Source organism: Lycorma delicatula, chromosome 2 (genome assembly GCF_047948215.1).
Source record: "Lycorma delicatula isolate Av1 chromosome 2, ASM4794821v1, whole genome shotgun sequence".
Taxonomy (NCBI): domain Eukaryota; kingdom Metazoa; phylum Arthropoda; class Insecta; order Hemiptera; family Fulgoridae; genus Lycorma; species Lycorma delicatula.
In genome coordinates this window covers 139,040,938-139,064,605 of record NC_134456.1, presented here as the reverse complement: position 1 = coordinate 139,064,605, position 23,668 = coordinate 139,040,938, and the positions used below count along the sequence as shown (strand labels likewise).

At 30.0% G+C, this 23,668-nt stretch overlaps 1 protein-coding gene and 1 long non-coding RNA gene across 5 annotated transcripts in view; one reads left to right on the top strand and one right to left on the bottom strand.

Annotated features, from left to right (window-relative positions):
* LOC142319260 (uncharacterized) overlaps positions 1 to 23,668 on the top strand; it is a 64,877-nt gene that overhangs the window by 24,895 nt on the left and 16,314 nt on the right. For 3 of the 4 annotated variants that reach the window (XR_012755148.1, XR_012755149.1, XR_012755150.1), the window contains exons 4-5: positions 6,059 to 6,289; positions 8,435 to 8,580. This is a non-coding gene — a long non-coding RNA (uncharacterized LOC142319260). The remainder of the gene's footprint in view (positions 1 to 6,058; positions 6,290 to 8,434; positions 8,581 to 23,668) is intronic. The other variant, XR_012755151.1, reaches the window with a different exon arrangement.
* Positions 2,304 to 22,440, bottom strand: LOC142319256 (clavesin-2-like). The gene is made up of 6 exons (XM_075356304.1): positions 22,381 to 22,440; positions 16,391 to 16,541; positions 10,712 to 10,905; positions 8,418 to 8,525; positions 6,984 to 7,131; positions 2,304 to 2,503 (listed from the first exon to the last, which is right to left on the bottom strand). Exons 1-6 carry the CDS (start codon positions 22,423 to 22,425, stop codon positions 2,478 to 2,480), a joined length of 672 nt encoding a protein of 223 aa, XP_075212419.1. The 5' UTR covers positions 22,426 to 22,440; the 3' UTR covers positions 2,304 to 2,477.

Genomic DNA, 23,668 nt, shown 5'->3' with positions numbered 1-23,668 from the left:
AATAAATTATTTTTGATGTTACTGAAACAAAATTTCAAATAGAGTGTATGAAAATAGTCTCAGCTCAATATTTCTCCTAAGTTAGGTTACATTGGAATTATTGACAATCATTTCTAACTAGTGTAAAACAGTATTAAATATATTTTCTGATAATAGAAACAAATTTTAAAAATAAATTGTGGAATTTTTTTAATACTAAAATACCACTTTTCTTTAAAGTCATATTGCTTTCATGTTGCATAATCTAACAACAAAATATTGTGAAGCATATACATATAAACTACATAGCTAAAGTATCGGGCAAGGTTCCGCGTAATCTGAACTCAAGCTCCATGTAGTTGAGATGTGAAAGAAATTGACAAGTTACATAAATTTTCAACAATTCATATTACAAAAATCAGTTTAATTTTGACCTAAATGATTGATGGGATTGAACAGTGCTACAGCGTGTATTTATAAAATTTACGCCAATTTTTTTAAAAATCATTATTGCATTTTAATTTATCAATTAGTTTATTAAAAATATTTTTTTAAATCATTTGAAATTAGCCATAGTAGTGCCTATATTTAAAAGGGAGATAAAATAGTGTATCAATAAACTCTCTCTTTTTCCTGTTTAGCCTCCGGTAACTACCGTTTAGATAATTCTTCAGAGGATGATATGTATGAGTGTAAATGAAGTGTAGTCTTGTACATTCTCAGTTCAACTATTCCTGAGATGTGTGGTTTAATTGAAAACCCAACCCCACCAAAGAACACCGGTATCCACGATCTAGTATTCAAGTCCGTGTAAAAATAACTGTCTTTACTAGGACTTGAACGCTGGAACTCTCGGCTTCCAAATCAGCTGATTTGGGAAGACGCGTTCACCACTAGACCAACCCAGTGGGTTAGTGTATCAATAAACTAACTGAATGATTGCTGTCGGCTCCCGCTAAAAGTTTTTGAATTGGAGTTTACAATAAAGTATTGCATCATGTTAGAAAAATCATAAATATTTTAACGTGGGTTTTTGCCCTTCCGATCAATAACTAATTAACGTTAGATAAAATTGTAAATACTAAACTCTATAGTAAGAAATTCTATAAAGAAATTAAACAATTGACTAGAAGTGGTTATGGTTATAAATGTAACAGCTTAGAAGAAGCAGTGAATTGGTATAACAAAAAGTGAATGTTCAACAAAATGGACATTTTCCCATCATCTATGATTGACAAGAAGGATTAAAAGTTTTTGATTTGTAAAACCAAAAATGCAAAAATCCTTTCTAGAATTTTTCTGATTAATAAAATAAATAGATATGATGTTGTTTTTTCAGTTTTCAATCAAAGTTTGACAAACAAACAAACGTTGATCATTGTCATAATTAATCAATCCTGTTTACATTCATACTTTCAGAAAAGAGCGTTTTTATTTTGTTTTCATACTGGATTGCTTTCCCCTTGCTTCTATTCAACTTTCTGGGATTTTTTTCGTTTTAAGAGATAATAGATTAAAATTATTTGTAGAATGATCATTTACTGTGAATATTAGTTTGTAATAAAATTCCCCATTTTCTTCTCAAACGTGTACATCAAATTTAAAACCATCAACATTATGTATGAGTTATAGACATAATACGAACTGGCTCTACTAATGTTAATAAAAATCTTTAGTTGATGTTTTTGTTTCATTTTCTAAATTCATAAGTTCTCCAAATTTTTGGGCAAGGAAACTAAGCAAAGAATATCTGAAAAAATAAAATATTTTGTAGAATGGAATATGTTAAAAGTTGAGTAATATGCAAAATGAAAAAAGAATCCAACAACTGGTAATAGCTTATGAGACAAAGTCTGACGTTGTTTAAATCATTCTGGTTCAAATTTAGAAAATATTATGAAAATAGTCACTTCAGACAATCTTTAAAATTGTAATAAATATGACTAATGAAATAAATTGAAAAAAAAATTATTTTGACTTTGAAAGGCTCTGATTTAGGCTTCGATATTTTGCAAGGGTACACTTAAATGATTGTTTTTTTAATGAGGATCGTTTTTTAGGACAAGCTTTTGTACAATATTATAATGCTGTTGCTGCATGTAATTAAGGACGGTAGAAATGGAATTACCAGATTTCTCATACAAAATTTATTTAAATTTTCATCACGTTTTATTTGTTGTCACTTAATAGTAAAGTGATATCAGGAATAAGAAGATAGACGTAATCATAAAATAAGGATAGAAAGAAAGAAAGAGAAGCTGCGTTACAACAAAATACATACATTATTTTTTTCATAACAAACAAAACAAGTTAAAACAAATATATAATGAAAAATAATGTATTAATAAAAAACTATATACACTGACAACAGTAATAAATAAAAAAATTACACATCTATATGTACAAAATATTTATAAAAATTACACAATTCTTAGGTAATAGTACACAAAAATGAAAATATTAAAACAAAGAATTCTTAGCCTCATGTTTATTTTACTTTAGTGGTAGCCGTATCCTAACAGTTCTGAAACAAAAAATAAATATATGTTTACATACTGTACAATTATACATTAATTTGTATATATATACAAATACATAAATATATACATACATAATTTGTATATATATATACAAATACATCCATTTTATATTATATATATATATAATCAAAAAATTTACATACACTAATTACAGGCAGAATACAATGAATACATTATACGAGGCATATTCATAAAGTAAGGACCGTTTGGTCATTAATAAAAAATTAACTCATGAGAAAACGTTTTTACTTATTTTTAGTTAAGTTCCTCGTCGTTTTCAAACGGTTGTGCACCAAGCCACTTTTTCAAACGCAAGAGGAAGTAGTTGCTAAGTGCACGGCCAGGACTTATAAGTTCCTAACGAAAATCTTGAATCTTCTTGTTGGTTAAGGCAGCGGTGTGAGGACGCGCGTTGTCGTGAAGGAGGATTACGCCGCACGACAGTTTCCCGCGTCGACGATTTTGGATCGCACGTCTCAGTTTGGTGAGCGTTTTGCAGTACATGTCAGCTCTAATTTTTGTTCCACGTTCTATCAAATAAAATCAAAATGACCCCCACTTTTTGTTCCAAAAAACGGTAGCCTACATTTTTCGACTAGAGTACGGAATTACTTAAACTTTTTTGGTTTTGAGGAATTTGAATGGCGCCACTGCATTGATTGTTACTTCGATTCTGTGTTGGTGTAGGATATCCACGTCTCGTCGCCCGTAATACTGTGGGAAAACAAATCATCTCCATCTTGTTGAAAGCGGTCCAAAAACGATCGTCCACTGCACATTTTTGGCTCTTTGTTTTGGTCGGTGAGCATTTTCGGTAGCCACCTTGCACACAATTTGTGATATCCTTGCTATTCTGTGACAATCGTGTAGATAGAGGTGCGTCCAATATGCGGAAATTCATCAGCCAGAGCACTAATCGTCAATCCCCGATCACATCGCAGTTTTCGGTACACTTGTTCAACGATTTCGTCGGTCTGAATATTGGGCCTGCCACTCCACTCTCGTCATGCACATTTGTGCCGCCATTTTTAAAAAATCTCGACATCATTATTTAACCTTTCCTTCACTCATTACTGTAGGTCCATACACTAGGCCCAATTCCCGATGAATTTCAGCAACTGAAAATCCTTTTTTGCACACAAAAATTGATTCACAATTGACGGAAGAAACGATCGTCGTGGACATTGTGATCTGCATTCACCGGCAGGCAAACGACTACTCAATCAGAACAACTGCAGTGGCTTTGTAAATAGTCGTTAGATGGCCCTGCATGCGTGAAACTGGGGTCATCCGCTAATATTTAAATATAAGCAGACGGCCCTGTATGAATATGCCTCATATATTTCATCAGTTAAAACTTTAAAAAATTCTGTGATATTTTATGACAGTAAAAACCCATGAATTGTTTGAAAAGCGACTGTAGTAAAAGTTTATAAGTAAACTCATTTTTACAAAAATTATTCAGTATAAAAAACCTCACAAATGTCTGTAGTCAAGTGAGTTTTTATTACAAGATACAAACACACCCCTATGTATATTTACATAGTATTATTATTTACAGTGTCTGAACAGTTATCTGTTCTCAAAACAAATTAAATAAAAGAAAAGAGAAACAGAAGCATGAATTATAATGACTTGACTAATTCACAAATTGCGTCATCTAAATAAGTATACCATGTCTATTCAGTACTAAACTTTCTTACATTTCAACAATTTTGTATTAAAGATAAGTCAGTAAGAAAGTTAAATAAAAAATATATATATATATATATATATACACAAGATCACTAATAATCCTTGTATATATATATATATCCTTGTATATATATATACAAGGGTCATTCAATAATTACACTCAAATTGGTCTGGAACTGAGATTGTTTATTTAATCATTGAAATTTGTTTCACATTTTCTTTGATTTCATCATTTCTATTAAACTTCTTACCATTTGGTACCTACTTGAGTGGACCAAAGAAGTGGAAATCTGATCAGTTGAAATCAGGACTGTATGAGCGGTCAGGTAGAACTTCCCCATACAATTTTCAGATACTTTTTTGAGTTACCTGAGCTGTTTGAGGCTGAACGTTAATGTGAAGTTAGAATGATGCCTTTGTGCTGAGATCCAGCGTATTTTTCAACAGTGCTTGCTTCAGTTTGTTGGTAAGCATGTCACATAGTATGTGCTGTTTATTGTTCATTGACAAAAAATAAATCAAACCTATGACAATTGGTCCAAACCTAGCCTTTTGCATTCCAAAAGATTGTCATCATGATTTTTCCTGCTGATGTTGGACTTGAAATTTTTCTTGACTTGTGAACTTGTGTGCTTCCATTCCATGCTGTCTTTTTGATTCCGGTTCATAATGAATGTTTATTCCATGTCTCATCACAGGTTAGAACACTGTGAAAAAAACATCATCTTCCTGCTGTTACAATTGTTTCAGTTCTATGCACTATATAATAAGGTTATGACCTGCACCAACACTTACTTGTAATTTTTCGGCTATAATCTCATTTGTAATCCATCTTCTTGAATCCGTCTTCATTCTTAATCCGTCTTCTTGAATGACAGAGTTTATACAAGTTTCAAGGTCTGGAATAAATTTGACATCAAGAACAGTGCTTGTCAGTCAGTGAAGATTGACCGTCATTAAATTTTTCTATTTGCTTGTTCTAATTTCTGTGGTTCATATAACTTTGTTTATATTGCTTGAAAATATAAGATTAGATGTTAACCTGTTTTCCAACTTCAGAAAGCAAAAAATTGATCGCTGCACACTGTTAAACTAATTTGCAAACTTCAAGAGGGCTTGCCATCATAAAATTAAATTTTGAGGTTATAAACAAATCAGTTTTATTTAAAAAGTTGATTGTCCACAGGGCTCAAAGGAAGTCGAAACTTCTCAGGTTCAAATCCTAATAAAATTTGGTTGCTTTATTATGGATTTAAATACTTTACAGTGGATACCAGTGTAATTCATGGTTGGGTTTAATTATGCGTAGTTAAAATGTGTACTTAAAATTAAATACACATCTCAGGAATGGTCAGCCTGAGTCTGTACCATTCATATACATGTCATAGGCATCACCCTCATCACATTGCAACGTACACATTAGGAAATAAAACTAAAAAGCTGATGAAAAGTTACCACAGACACAGGGTTACCAATTTACTATTCTGAAAGTACCATAACCCTCAACTGTTTAAAATCCATAATTATTTGTGTCTTTAATTATTGAATGACCTCATATGCTCTCTCTCTCTCTTTCTATATATATATATATATATATATATACAAGAAAATAATATTTAAAAGAAACCTAAAATATAAACTTTTTTATTTTCCAAATAAGATACTTAATTACAAAAAAAATTACTTTATGGCATTGATACTAGCTATATAATAAATTTACCAAGTGTAAACCTTAGCTTTCACTTCATTTAAAAATAGTTGCTATCTTTTTCCACTTATCACTTCTGATTATTATTGATGTGTACTTTGAGGGCCAGTCATCAACTCTTTTCTTTATTTCACAGGATGACTAATCTTATTCTCTCAAATGTAATTTTGAACAAAGAATTTACTCAACACAGAATATACCATGACATCTGTATTTATTTATTGTGTGTTCTTCAAGTTCAAACGGTACTTAAAAAGGTTCATAAATGAGAATCTGATTGCATCTAATTGTAGCAGCTAACCATCTGATTATCTTAATTCAAATCTAGGAAATACTTGTGGAGAAGTGGTAGGAGTGGATCAAACAAGTATGTTATTTATTTACATATCTTGGATACTAGCATATGCTAAACAATTCTGATAATTTTTATTTTGAGTTGTTTGAATGTATGTATTCTTAAGTAATTTCTGAAGAAAAAAACAGCTTTTTTGTATATGTATATATATATATATATATATATATGCAGCAAATTAAATGTTTTGTTGAGTGTGAAATTGTTAATAATTAATTAGCTACTTCTATCCTGGATAAAAATACTCTATATCCTGATGAATTGTTAGAGGAATAGATTCTGCTGCCAGAGGAGAAAGCCTTGAGCTCAATTTGTGGATAGATTATTCCCTTTTTTCCATCTCCCTTTTTATTGCGCATTCTATGATCAGCAAATGCAGGATAACTGTGCTAGATCTATGCTGTAAATGCTTGGAATTTTAAAGCCAATATAGATTTTGTATTGTCTGGTAGAAAAGTCTGATCTAGAAGGTAAAAGAGAAAGGCCTAATATAAGGAGTCTGATCTAGAAGGTAAAAGAGAAAGGCCTAATATAAGGAGTTTGGTTACTCAGTTTCCTATGAGGTAGTTGCGTATTAAGCTTAATGGCTGAGCATAAACCAGGTAAAATCAACTCTTCTAATTCCTTCAAAAAACAAAATATGTCAGTCATTGTAAATAACATCATTGACTACTGATAAACTGTGCATACTAAGAACTTTTATACCAACCTGTGAGCCTTGAATGATTATTTTTAATAAAATATTGTATATTCTTATCATAGTCTGTTGTCGGCAATTTACCACCATACTCTTCAGGCAGTGCTTCTGGAGAAATATGTTGGTGTAATGAATTCCAATTAGATTTATGAAAAAATATCTATAGAACATAGTAAATAACATGAGATGTAAATAAATCATACTCCAAAAACAACAATGTGTGTAATTAATATATAATATATGAATAATAGTGCAAACATTAAATCTCAGTTAATTTAAAATTGTATAAACAAAAAATTTAAATCCCATGAAAAAGGAATTTTAAAAGTAAAATTATAACAGTAAGTACAGATGCTAATGGTCACTTCATTTATCTGTTACATAAATGAAGTGATTGTTGCAAATGAAACTTTTACTTTTTATAGTTGGGATTAATTTAATTTATACATCAGTATTCATCCTGGTACAACAGCTATGACAATAATATGATTAATGGATCCACAATTTTTTTATTAACAGCTGCTGATCCTAGACCATATAAAAGACAGAAAGCTAATATTCATTTGACTTAAAAGATACTTTTTAATCTTACAGTGGAACAAAAATGCACAAAATAGGTTTAAATTATTATGTGTTTTGGTCAATATTTTTTAGGTCATTTTCAAAATTTTTAAGATAAATTTTATGAGAAACCATGCATTGTCAATAATTTGTGGAAGTGTGTAATTTTTGCACAAGTTTATCAGCATGTGAATATCGATCTGACGTGACTGTTGTTGTGAGGTCATCTTTGGTTTCAAAAAAATAAGAGCCTATTATGCCACACAATGACACATCACAATAAATGGTAACTTTATGCAGTGGGTGCTGACATAGCTGTGTAGGATTCTCTTGTGCCCAAAAATAAAAATTTTGTTTATTAAATCCATTAGGAGAAATTGACTTTGTCTGCATCCATAGTTTGTTAACAAAGTCATTGTCCTTATTTATCTTTACAGTCATTCATTTACATAATTGATGGTGCAATATGTGATGGTTTGGTTTGAGTTCCTGGATGATCTGCAATTTCTATGGATGGTGCAGTAAGTCCTGCAAAAGTATTCCTCAAACATTTGAACTATCCAACTGTAAAGATAACAACATGACAACAAATAGAATAGTGTGAGCTTATGAGAGCAGCTAAAACAGTGTCGATATTGTCTGGTGTATGAATGAACCACACTGTTGAAGGTTTTTTTCATTGTTGAACCTGTTTACTTAAAATTACATATCCTTGTGTTAATTGCATGAGCTGACAGTAAATAATTGTGATGTCCTAAATTAAACTCTGTACATAATTACCCATGTAATTATGTAAGTCATACATTGAATCTATTGACTGGATCATCAAATACATTTAAAATTATTGTAATCACTATATTTTCATAATTACTTAATAACACTTACACACTCTTTTGTTGCAGATGAAAGAAGTGGAAAGACTATTGATACCATAGTATTAAGTAACATACCAGAATTAACTATGTGAAACTGAATATGATGAAGGGGAATGGTCTGAAAAATAAACAACAGTGATATTTAATGATTTTGCAAAATTTTATCATTATATGTAAGTAAAAAAGTAACTGAAATATTGTATGGGAGTGATTACTAAACATTGTTTTCATGAGTTAATTTTCTTTTTCAATATTAGACATATAAAATTTGTACATGTGAAAATTCTGTAATGTACAGAGTGAACATAAATTATTCAGCGCATTTTATGGGTTAATAAAAAATGAACAAAGCGATGTAGTGTGCATTGATATTTTTCAAACATTAGTGTATTATTGATGATCTTGAATAAACATGCCAGCGCATTGTAACGACAGGAGGGATTGTCAGTTGAGCAATGACTACCATGCAGGAGAAAGCAATGTGCTTACTATAGTTTCATGAAAGCGGATTTGTTATTACTATTCATAGATGTTTTTGTTTACAGTACACCTGTGATCCTTCTAATAAAGGCTCTATTTAACATTGGTCTCAGCAGTTTAAGGATACAAGAAGTGTAGTACACAAAAAAGGTGCTGGCAGAACTTCCGTCTCTGAGAAAGTTGTGGATCGAGTAAGAGAAACTTTTCAGAAAAATCCTGATAAATTGACAACTCATGTGAGTTGAACTGGGAATATTGCAATCGACAATTGTAAAGGTTCTACACAAGTGCCTGAAACTACATGCATACAAAATTCAGTTGGTGTATGCAGTTGAAGATGACGATAAACCACAACATTACAATTTTTCCAAGGATATTCTCGATAATGTGGATGAAGATAATAAGTTTTTAGGTAATCTACTCTGACAAAGCTACTTTCCATGCCTCTGGCCATGTTAACCATCATAATTGTTGTATTCGAAGTAGCAAGAACCTTCATGCTGTTCGACTGACACAACGTGATAGTTTGAAAATTAACATTTGGTATGCATAGACTACTTATGAAGTGTTCAGGCCATTCTTCTTTGCTGAACCAAGAGTTACTAGTGCTTGTTATCTAGACATGTTACAAGAGTATGCAGTTCTACAAATTGAACATCGGCTATCCAACGTTTAGTTCCAACAAGATGATGCACCACCATACGGTGGTGGTTGAGGGGGGGGGGGGGGTATCCATGTTTTACCTACATAAACAATTTAATTTCCTCAATGTTGGATTGGCTATGATGGACTAGTTTCTCGGCCACCTCGATCCCCTGATTTTACTCCACTCAATTTCTTTTTTTGGGGTATGTCAAAGAAGGTTGTCAAAGACAGAGGCAATGAAGGTTGTCAACATGAACTCAAAAGAACCATCAAAGGTGTAATTAATGGAATAACTCCAGATATTCTTTGTAATATGTGGCATGAAATTGAATAATATCTAGACATTTTACACGGCACAAACAAGTTCATGCAAACTTCTTTGAAGTTAGTAATTGTAGACAAAAGTGAAATGCCCTGCTCAGCAATAAAACATACATGTAAGTACATTGCTTTATTTTTTTAAAAACACCTGAAATTTGCTGAATAATTTATGATCACTCTGTTATATATTTTATTCACTCTTGTGTATACATCAACATAAATACATACTTTTTATAAATTTATATATATATATATATATATATGTTTGTATTCATTACACTGTAATTAATTATTATTTGCTGCTATTTTAAGTGTATTTCTGTTAAATAGGTTACACCTACAATACTATATTTGGTTTTAAGTGATTTTGGAATGAAGGAAATTGAAATAATTGTAATATTGTAAAAGCTATAATTATTATTTTCTAATTTTAATTACAGAATCTTTTAAGGTAATGTTTTATTCTGATGTAAATGTTGTTTCATCACTTGCAATTCCTATGAATTATAAAATTATCATAGTGGTAGAAGAAAAGAAATTAATAATTTTCTCTTAATGATATTTGAATGAACAGTTCTACAAACCTGAAAGGGAGTTGTTATAATTTTTAATAATTTAAAATTGTTAGCATGTTTTTCATGTTGACAAAAAAATTAATTTATTTCTTATTGTTTTCTGAGTGTACCTTTTTGTAGTCTTGACGTTATTCTGAATATGCCTGATGTTTCATATCTGATAATTGCACATTGTTATATTTTAAAGAATACTATATATCATAGTTACTTAATGATAATTATTTACAAAAATTATTTTTTTTTTTTGTAATTTTTAAGAAAAAGTAATAAATATTATACTTACTTCTGCTTTACGAGAGCCAATTTTACAATTTGTAGGAGTAAAATAACGCATAAACTTCCATGATAATCCTTTCATATCTATTAAAAACACTATACCATTTTTTTGAGTTTCTGGTTCATCCATTACTGCTTCTAACCACATGTCATCAACTTGTGACATTTCATAAACCTGATATTCCCCTACTGGTATATTACCTGTAAAACATAAGAAATAATTTCATAAAAAATCACAGATTTCTAATCTCATGAAGTTGGCATTTTGATTAAAACTTGTGTAATATTTTACTATTCCTAATTTTAACATATTACTGAATGTATTCAATTGTAAATTAAATTATTTTCACACAAAATGAACATTTTTAAAACACATTGAAAATAGTAGTGCTATTGAAGAAAGGCACTTTTGAACTTCCCACTAAACTCCACTGATCAAAATACTCACCGTATCTATTGCGGCCAGTAGAATGAGTTCTGTGATTGCATGGGGCTTCTAACATTTTCCAATTCTATGTGCTATCTTGTGATATATCTGATCAACACTTAAATGAAAAATCTGTTTTGGAATTAGGTACATCAGTGTTTTTGTTTAGTTTATTAAGTTACTACTTATTTAGTTCTTTTATTTTTAATAAAATAGCTACTTAAGAATCTTTTATTCATAAGCTTAGGAGTGAGTTGGTAGCAAAGACGAATTTGATTAATTTTTTGACCTTTCATTATTCTATGAATGATTTTATTTCAATTAAGTAAATTTTAAATACAGCATCTACATATTATATAATGCAATATATATAGTAATTTTTAATTTATATATATATATATATATATATATATATACACCTTTCTCATGTTACAATATCTAAATTTCCACCCTGATTGTTTAAAACTAAATTGTTGCTCATAGCCAGACTGACCACTGTACAATCATTCAGGAACATAATAAATATCTTCTATCTATCTTGCCTTGCTAACAAAGCATTGCTTGATCAGAGCCTGCTTGTAAAAACATATCTATTACTATTTTAGCTTCCCACTAAAGTAGTCATGAGATTTATTCATTGGGAAGAGTGGCTTCTAAATGACTTCTCACTTTACTTGGTAGCATGCATTCTGGTACCAAAACTTTCATACACAGTATACACTGTGGCCTTTCTCACCACTGACTTCTATCGATGTAAAACCAAAATTCAAATATATGTTATCATATTTTTGATTTTTATACTTCTTCACACTCTTACTACAGTTGATGATTTCACTCTTTCTCTCTTCAATTTGATGATTTCTCTCTTCAATTTCACTCTCACAATGATTATAGCTGTTTAGTAAAAATCAATTTATTTATAAAATAGATACAAGAAAAAATACTTCATAAAATTCATTTCACTTGATCAAAATAATATTCAGTATAAACAATCTCCAAAAACTAATTCAGCATTAAAACCATATGAAACCATAATTTATTTATGTAAAAACAGATACCAGAAAATTAAAAAAACTATGAAAGCAATTAGACTAATGTTGGATCATTATATGATAATCATTTATAAGGTTTCTGCAAACAGAAACTTAACTGTTTGCATCAGCTTCGCTATCCAATGATATTAAATTGAAAATGAAAATAAAATTGTGTAATATTTCACAGTGCTCCTGGGGGAAGTCACAGCTCCTCAGGGCGCCAAGGTGCACATTTTCAAAACCACGTCTACAGATATTTTTTTTACTTGAAATATCACATTAAAAATATTAAATTATTTACCTTTATGTAACTATTCAAATGTAAGAAATAAATAAGTCTGTTTTTATTATAATTAACTTATTGTGATGTATGTATTTATTTTCCATATAAAAAAAATCTATATTATAATTTATTGTAAATTAAATCTGAGTAGTACAAAAGTATAAATAAAATAAATAAATAAATAGATATTTATGTAACAATGCCTTGCTGTTGTACTGAAAATTCACAGAAATTGTAAATAATTGACTTGCAGTGCCTCCACATTGGCAAGTTCACTGGAGTAATATAAATTTTTCATTTATTTTACAGTTTTTATGATATGTTTTTAAAGATTACTTTCATAACTTTCATGTTATGAAAGGGACGGCTGAAATGAAATGCATACTGGAATATAACGGGAAAACAAAATTTGCACAAAGTGACAGATTGCCATCTTGCCGTTTTATTCCCCTATTACTAACATTCCAAACTCACTGACCCACAGCCCTTCATTTTCAGTCAGTTGCCATTGTTGTAAACTATACATGCTTTAAAAATGCATTTAAAACGACATGCAGATTGATTGAATTTTTAACTGCAAAAAAGTAAACCCTAAGTGACATTCATTAAAAAGCCATTTATGATGATGACACTGTGGATTGAGGTACTGTGAGTAGGTGGATAATAAAACTTTATGCAATAGAAGCTAATAAATGTATGCACTTTGTGCACTTTGTGCTTTGACCGGTTTCTGTGACTGACTGATGAGAAGCATCAAAAGGAGATGAATGATTTGAACTAAAATAACTGGTACACAACAACTAATCGCTACCCAGATAGGCATATTGAAAGAACAATTAGGTCTTATTATTACACAATTGATCTATAAATCTGTTTGCAGTGAGTGCCGTACAAACTCGTGAAGGAACAAACAAGAAAATGAATATTGTGAACAGCATATAAAATGTTATCGTGACCAGATTGATGACTTACTTCCATCATTACTATCCAGAAGAAAAATAGTATAGTATGCCATAATTAAAAAAGAATTCAAAGTACAACCCTCTGCAAAAAAATTCTCTTGACAGTGTTCTGGGATTCCTAACACATGTAGGTAACTGGATATGTGAAAAACTGGGTGGACTATAAATTGTATGCAATAAATAAAGGCGATAAAACACCTTAAGAGATGTGTCTGCTACATTCACAACAAACCACAGAGCCAATAATTCTGCAACACAATTACGCTCGGCCACACAAATCAAGTGCAACTGTCACAGCTCTTGGGATTGCGCCCTGCAATTTTCACTTCTTTCCATAATTAAAGATGGAATTAATTTTACCACAGATGATAAACTGGACAATGCAGTGAGGTTTTAGTTCAAAGAAAGACCCATTCTTCATTGACAAAATTAGAAAACTGGTTCATCATTGGGATAATTGTGTAAATGGTTACTACGTGGAAAAGTAGATGTAAGTTTTTGTACCAAATAAAATATATTTTTGTGCCGTATTTGTTTCATTTGACTCTCTCTTTTCATTTGTGAGTTATGAGGAACTGTTTATTACATTTCAGTCATCCCTAGTATTAAATTACGTTATTTAATTAATTTGGTTTTTTTTTGTTAAGAATAAACATCTTTTTTGTATGTGTTGTTAAAGAAAATACTTAAGAGTACCAGGATGTATTTTTTTTAAAAATGTGGCTTGGTTATTTCTTGTTTGAGAATAAAAAAAAGAATTTTCAACATGTAGTGTAATTGTGTAAAAATATCATAATCTTTTTTATTTCAATTAATTTATTAGTTGTTTTCATGTTTAATTTAAACTTTATGTAAATCTACACTTACAAAAATATTGTTATAAAAAATGAATGAATGCATATTTTAAAAATAAACATGTTATTTAATAAAAAAGCACATTAATAAAAATGTTAGTACTAGTTTTCATTTTGACTAAAGGGAAAGATTTACCTTCAATTACTAGATTTTTATAGGGTACTTGATTAGATTAATAAACCTTTGTTGTTCTAATACCTTATTTTACCTAAGAAGGGTTCTAGTTTTCATTCATACCAGTGCTTAATGAAAAAATTAGATACAACAATTAAAATGAATTATGTGATATACTACTATTAGACTAAAATAAAACTTACTTAAATATTAATTATGTATAAAAGTGCAACTGTTATAAATACCAAAAGGAATTGCCATGGCTGAATCTTGTATCTTTTACTTGTACAGCAGCACAATATACTGCTGTTCAGGTTCTGCAAACTCATCTCAAGCCATGCAACGGTGCCTAAGTGGTTGTATTGCCAGTCAATGTACTAAGTGACATAAAGGGATTTTAATAATGAAATACAATGTCAACAAATTAATCAAAATTATCTTTACAACCAACTCACTCTTGGCTTATGAATAAAAGTTACTATTCAAGATTTTTTAGTTTTTTTTTTATTATAAATAAAAGAACTAAATAAGTAGTAACTTGATAAACTAAACAAAATACTGATGAATCTAACTGCAAAACAGATTTATCATTAGACCTGATCAGATGGAGATGAATGGCATATAAAATAATACTGGGTGAACAACTTAAAACCAAACTGGTACAGATTAAATACAGTTGCGATATGTTGCATCTTACAAGTGAAATGAAAACGTAAATTAAATTAAATTCTTTACTTATATTAGCAAAAGTTAAGATATTTAACTAGAAATGATATTTCTAGAAATGATATCCAATTGTAGCAATCCACTTCTGTGCTTGAGTAATCTATTGAGAGTCACCTGATGCAAAACTCTGTAATCAATGCAGTAGATTGATTTCTTGCTAAATTTTCGCTTTTATTTCATCAATAGTGAGAAGATTTGATGCATAAATTCTATTCTACCCTCCATATAGTTCTAAAGGAAAAAATCACAACTAGACAAATCTGGGGAATGAAGAGGTCACCACCCTTTGCTGACAGTTTGTTCTACTATAAAAGCTACACGATTGTATGCTAATGAATCCTTTGATGTATGGCACGTTGTACTGTCTTGTTGAAAAATGCCGTATTTCTTCTCATGATCTGTTAACTGAGGGCAGAATTCTTTAAAAATGTGTTTCAAGTTTATATTAACAGTCTGGTCAAGAAATATTGGTCCCATTGTACAATTACCAGAAACGACTCATCACAGATCAATTTTCTCATCGTAAATAGGATGCTCAAACAACCAATGAGATTTTTCAGTCATCCAATCTGGTGTTCTGAGAATTAACATGTTCAGATAAATGAAACCATGCCTTGTCTAACATGAAATACAGCATCAGCTCTATCTGTACATTGACAATGTTTTTCAAAAGCCAGTCATAATAATTAAGATTTTTTGGTTTGTCTGTTCTGTTAAGTTGTTGCACTATTGCATGACATGATTTCAAATGCACGATATGTTTTCAAATTTAAATCATGAAGAATCTTACGGCAAGATGTGTAATTAACTACTCTATTGTGATAACTTAATCTAGATTTTTTTTTGGATTGGCAGAAATTCTTTGAATATAAGCTGTGGCCTCTGGACTCCTAATGGAAGGTTACTATTTTATTTTGTGCTCGGAACCTATCCTGTTGATTGCCATCTATTAACCAAATAATGTATGCTACTCTTTGCTGAGATATTAACATCTTTTTTGAAAGAATCTACAATGCACATAAGCTTCTACATAGCAACCTTTTCCTCGATCGAATATGGCATTTTAGGAAAACATAAGTGCATGTAACTATGAACAGTTTACAAAAGACAACAATTGACAAGAATAGTAACATATACAAGAAACAGTGGCACTAGTATTAGTAATGGTAGCAGGTTAAAGGTCTTATTTGAGCTAACTCTACTCAATTTTAAGTTGCTCATCCAATAAATTCATTTAAAAGTTTACTTAATGTTCTTTAAATCTATCAATAAAAATAATGATTACCTAACTTGATTATATATACACGTCTACCAAGAGCATCTCTTTCTGGCATCATTGTATGAATCTCTTTTTGAAGAATTTGATCCTGAAGTTCAGTTCGTTCAGTAGCATACCAGCCAGAATAGTCAACCTTTTGTCTATAAATTGTCTTCATCTGTAAAAAAGGAATACTTCCCATTACTAAACCATCTGAAAACTTTCAAAACAGAATTTTGACTATTTAAGAAAATAATGTTTTAACTGATAAAAAAAATTTTCAATAATTTTGTTTGTATTCATATTTCAGTAAATATGATGAATGTTTTATTATTGTAAAAAATAACACCCATTAGTGTGCTTCATAAATATATGTATTTTAGAACTTAAATCACATAAATGATATTTAAGTCTAATAAAAATGACAATGATAGATTAGCCAAGAAAAAATATCTATGGTTGTTTTACATTTTTTATATCTGATCGAGTATTCTGCTGTTTAGAGAATTTGATTGTTAAAATATTTTGATGTACTTTAAAATTTTGGAGGTACTTTCTACTTCTTAAAGCAATTTATTTTTTCTAAATGGAATTTTAAGATTTACTGTATAATATTTTTTTGTGACATTTTCTATGGGATTGCTGGTGAATTTCTTAAATATTTTGATTGTAAACATGGAGAATTATTTCATGAATTGATCAAGTAGCCTTTCCCTAATACTTTTCCTATAAATTTAAACCAGCTTTAATATAATTTTTTATATTAAATTTTATTTTCTAAAGAATGCTGTAATTTGCAAGAGAGCTAACAGATAGTCAAAAAAACTGTAAAAGGATGTTCTAAAAAGGATGTTCTTAAAGAGGCCCCATCATTTGGTAGTTTATACTACATGGACATTTTTGTTAAAATGCATATATTGGTGTGAAATGGGTAAAATAATGTGGACGATGTTGGTACATCTGGAGTGAGGAGGACTACATTTTGCCTACATATTTGAGTATTTCCAGTTTGTGTTTAGCATTGGCTTTTGAACAGGTTGTGTAATTGTTTGTTGAAATGCGGCTAACTGTTGAAGAACGTGTATTCTTGATAGAAACTCATTTAGAGATGAAATCTCATATTGTGTGTTAGAAAAGTTTAGGGAGAAATTTGAAAAGTAACTAGTGAAAAGTGTTATTCAAAAGTTAGTTCAAAAATTTCATGAAACAGGTTTGGTGTTAGACAAGAAATGTGGCCAACACTGGTCAGTTTTTATGACACAGGTCATACAGGACATTAAAGTGGGAGTTACAAGATCTCATAAATCTTGTAAAGACTAAGCCGAGAAAAGAATATTTCATTAGGTTCAGCCTACATTGCAGTGAGGAAAAAATGCTGAAGTCTTATCCATATCAAATGCAGGTTTTCCATGAGCTAACTAATGCTGATTATGTTAGAAGAGTTCACTACTGCCAATGGTTCAAGAACTTCATTTGAGACAACATTGGTATTTAAAGTCTTTTTCACAGCCTTTAGATAACATCTCTTTGTCTCATTCTACTGTACTGCAGTAGAGCACTCTAAAATAGGAAATAGCTTCATATATAAAACAGTGTACTGCCAGTTGTTGGGTATGCAAGGTAACCTAAGGCAAAGCTTGTGTTAGTTGTTGGTTTAAAAACAGAAATCAAACAGTTGATTAAAAAAAAATGATCTCTTGGGTACTGCTGAGATGTGGAACAAAAATCTCACAGGGAAAGATGGGTGACGAGTAGGAATAGAAAAGCAAGATTCCAGTTTATAGATCCATGAGATTTATTCAAAGTAAGAATTTGATTAAATGAAAAAATAAAAAATGATATGTTTTGACAAAAATGCAAATTGCTTCTCTTAAAACTTAACGGTGAATGCCTGGAATGTATGAGGGAGTAGCAATTTGTAAAGTCATATTTAATGAATCAATAAGAATTGGAGAAACCATTTTCTGGTTGCAGTTTTAATTTGAATGGATGTTTACATACATACCATTGATGTTTTAGCTGATAGGAAGAGAAGTAACAAATGTCAAATAATTAAAGAACCTATTAAACACATTTGTGGAACCAGTTATAATACTCTGAGAATGTTTAGTCTCAAAGTATTGTTTAAATAACTACCACTAAAAATTAAAAAGTGAATGTCTAAGAACCTTTTGTAAAAAATGGAAAACCTATTGTCACTATTTTTGTATAAATATATATTTAATTTAATTTTGAAGTATAAATTGAACTAATCTTTAAAAATCAATAAACATTTGAAAATGGAGAATAGAACAAATTGTTTAAAGCTTTACGAAACAAAAATGTTGAGAAAGTTGTAACATTCAATTTATTCAGGAATCAGGTAGTAGTGATAAGAATAGATGATAAAGAAAGGCAGGCACACCCTGATTCAGAAAGGAGTGAGATAAAGATGTAGTCTGACATAACTGCTTTTCAGTTTGTGAGTAGAAGAATCAATACAAGAATTGAAAGACAAATTTGAGAGCAAAGTAATTAACAAGTAGAAAAAATAAAAATTTTAAGAAACAGAAAACAAATTTTAGAAACAGCGTAACTTAGGCCCCTAGAATCTCATTACAAAAGAGATGTAGTTGAAAAAAAAACAAAAAATTGTAAAATCCCAAATAAATACATATGAAAAGTAAAGTAATGATTAAAAATTTTATAATAGGCATTTAAAGTAGCTTTTTCTTTAAATTGGGAGAAAACTATTTTTATTTCTCATAGTAAAATTGTAATTTTAGGATAAAGTAAAAAAAAAAAAAAACAACTAGTTGGCAAAATAAAAAAAAAAAAAAAAAAAAAATTCGGTGGCGAACCCTATGGTGTTACTGGCTTTAATTAATTTGCAAGTAGCACTTTAACCACTACACCACCATCGCCGCTTGGCAATAGTGCAATAAATTTTATATATATGTTGCAGTTTATTTAACTTAAAAACTTTTTTTATTGAAAAAATTTAACCCGGTCCTTTTTTGGTAAAACACTTATTTTATATAATTATACGCTCAGCAAGAATATTATATATATATATATATATATATATATATATATATATATATATATATATATAGGGTCCGGTATAAAATCAAATCTTTTGTTAATACTGCCAATTTTGTTTCAGTAAGTTGGCAGCACTGAAACATAATCTGTAAGCTGTTCTGCTCCTTTGGGCCTAGGTGATACAAATACTGAAGGGGCAAAACCATAACGACAAGCGCCGAGGACTTGTCGATGGTTGCTGATGACACTAAGAGTGGACAATAATTACATATAGAACGTAACGGTCAATGATTAGGGCGATTTCTGTCTAACGGCCTTGTAAACGTGTACCGTTTACGACTCAGAAAACCTCGAATAATCATCGAAAAGTGATCATCCACTTCGAATGACTGTGTGGTGTGGCATTTGCGCTGAGGGAGTAATTGGCCCGTACGGCTTCGATGATGACGCCGGAGACGCATTTGGAGCTTTCGGCTAATTTATTAAGTGTTATTGTTGTCTATACCAGTTCGAACACGTTCATTTTGGGTCACCCTTTATATGTTAATACATTCATGCCTGACAGATTTTCTGTGTCTTATAGAAAAAGTGAACTAATCTGTTGGTTGATCTTTTGTCAAATCTCCATTTAGCGGTAGAGTAGATGCCGGAGAACTAGTTTATATGTATATAAATACACAGCTTAAAAACATTTACAGCGTAGTCGAAAAATAAGCAAGCGACATAAAGAAAACCATAAGAATAAAAATCAGCTCTATTTAAGACTTACTTCTAATCTTTTAAATAAATATTAATATTTTGCCAAATTACATAGGAAGAAGGATTTTCAATTTGTGCGATCTGTTTATTACATGTTTCTGCAGCAGTTATTTTTTACGCTCCTATATTACCATGATATTTATTTTGGATTTCATTTTATAATCTGGTATGAGGAACACTTATTAAAAGAAAACATTTAGTAGTGTGTAATCCATGCATTTGATCGTAATAAGATATCCCATTTAGCTACGTTTGCAGTTAAGGTATTGGATTGGTTGAACGTAGAAGCCACGGTTATATTGGTATAGATTTTGATTCGAATCGTGACGTCAGCTAAAGGGGGTGGCCACGCCTCTTAAGGTGATCTACTATTATCGTTATATTTGGTGTAGGTCTGAATTTTCATTTTAGGTTAAACATATCGTAGATTGATATGAGTCTAGCATTGATTTATATTAAAACTTGAAATGTAATCAAACATTTATGGGGTCTAAATATATCCTGCGATAAAACCGCATAAGGAACGGAAGATGGCGGTTAGAATAGTTGGCCAGAAAAGTCACTGTGCGGGAGACTTCCCGTACGACAGTGGTATCAAAGAATATTACCGTTAATCAAACTATCGTGTGAATCTGTAATTAAGAAATAACGGAGCATTGCTTCCATTTTATAGAAACAGCGTAACTTAGGCCCCTAGAATCTCATTAAAAAAGAGATGTAGTTGAAAAAAACAAAAAATTGTAAAATCCCAAATAAATACATATGAAAAGTAAAGTAATGATTAAAAATTTTATAATAGGCATTTATAGTAGCTTTTTCTTTAAATTGGGAGATAATTATTTTTATTTCTCGTAGTAAAATTGTAATTTTAGGATAAAGTTAAAACAAAAAAAAACAACTAGTTGGCAAAATAAAAAAAAATAAAAAATAAAAAATTCGCGGCGATGTCCGGGTGGCGAACTTGAGCCCCCTATGGTGTTACTGGCTTTAATTAATTTGCAAGTAGCACTTTAACCACTACACCACCATCGCCGCTTGGCAATAGTGCAATAAATTATATATATATATGTTGCAGTTTATTTAACTTAAAAACTTTTTTATTGAAAAAATTTAACCCGGTCCTTTTTTGGTAAAACACTTATTTTATATAATTACACGCTCAGCAACAATATTATAAATATATATATATATATATAAACTAATGTACCAGAAAAAAAAAAATTGATTCGTCACAAAAATTATGTTGATGATATTAACGAAACAATAGTATGATGATCATAGTGAATAATTATTACAAACATTTTCTTTAAATTTAGGATCTCCATTAGAATCAGGCTGGCCTATTGATCAGCTGACAGAATATTTGCATCCTAACAACACACTTTTTACAAACTAACACTTTTCTAGGCACTGCAACTAAACAAACACAGAACATGCGCAATACAAATGTTTAAACGATATAAATGTCTTATAAATATATGTTTGTTTCATAGACCGGGTATACCTTACTTTTTCATCGTCCCTCGTATTTTACTGACTGTTAAGCAGTCTTGAAAGCATCCTTTTTTAAAATGAGTAGTGTTAAATGATAACAATTACATCTGAAACAAAAAAAAAAAATAATTTTAAAAGTATTTTAATATTCTTAAACAAAAATTTATTATTTTATTATTAATCTACATGCCTATTACCGAATAAAATCTAATTTTCGTATCTGTAAATACTGTTAGTTAATATGACGATGCTAACAAAACTGTATATTACCTTATTAAATTATACTGAACAGGATAAATTAATCAGCTCAAAAGGCTTGAAAATGGCATAATTAACAAATAAGCACAGTACTTAAATGACACCTCCTGCATCTGAAACACAAATAAACATATTTTATAAATCTCAAACAATAATCAAATAATATATTAAATAACTACATTTATTTGTTCCAATAAAATCTTATAATTATAAATCAACATGTGTAAACAAACAAAAAATATAGCACTATGTTACTGAGAAGAATGTTTACTACTGCTGTGGAATTTATACTGAGCATCATGTATTTATTAGTCACACCGATCAGCTGTATGAAAAAGGATGAATTTAATATGAAGCAAAAGATTTTATATGTAACACATGTACCAGAAAAAAAAATTGATTCGTCACAAAAATTATGTTGATGATATTAACGAAACAATAGTTATATTATCTAATATTTATCATAAAAAACGTATTATTACCTGATAGATAATATGATGATGATAGTGAATAATTATCACAAACATTTTCTTTAAATTTAGGATCTGCATTAGAATCAGGCTGGCCTATTGATCAGTTGACCGAATATTTGCATCCTAACAACACACTTTTTACAAACGAACACTTTTCTAGGCACTTCAACTAAAAACACACAGAACATGCGGAATACAAATGTTTAAACGATATAAATGTCTTATAAATATATGTTTGTTTCATAGACCGGGTATACCTTATTTTTCATCGTCCCTCGTATTTTGCTGACTGTTAAGCAGTCTTGAAAGCATCTTTTTTAAAATGAGTCGAGTGTAAAATGATAACAATTACATCTGAAACAAAAAAAAAATAATAATTTTCAAGTATTTTAATATTCGTAAACAAAAATTTATTATTTTATTATTAAATCTACATGCCTATTACCGAATAAAATCTAATATTCGTATCTGTAAATACTGTTAGTTAATATGACGATTCTAACAAAACTGTATATTACCTTTATTAAATTATACTGAACAGGATAAATAATTCAGCTCGAAAGGCTTGAAAATGGCATAATTCACAAATAAGTACTGTACTGATATGACACCTCCTGCATCTGAAACACAATAAAACATATTTTATAAATCTCAAACAATAATCAATTATAATAAAATTAACTAGATTTATGAATTCCAATAAAATCTTATAATTACAAATCACTACGTGTAAACCAACAAAAAATATAGCACTATGTTACTGAGAAGAATGATTACTACCGTTGTAGAATTAATGCTGAACATCATGTATTTATTAGTTACACAGAACAACACTTTGAAACAGGATGAATTTAATATTAAGCAAAGCTTTTTATACGTAACACATGTACCTGAAAAAAAAACTCGATTCGTCAGAAAAATTATGTTGATGATATTAGTGAAATAATAGTTATATTCTCAAATAATTACCATAAAAAAATTCTTGTTACCTGTTAGAAAATACGGTGATGATAATGAATAGTCATCACAAACATTATCTATAAATTTAGGATCTTCATTAGAATCAGACTGTACTTTTGAACAGCTGGCCGTATATTTGCACGCTAACGACATTCGTATTTACAAACGGACACTTCTCTTGGCACTTCAAGTAAACACACACAGAACATGCGCAATACAAATGTTTAAACGATATAAATGTCTTATAAATATATGTCTGTTTCATAGACCGGGTATACCTTATTTTTCATCGTCCCTCGTATTTTGCTGACTGTTAAGCAGTCTTGAAAGCATCCTT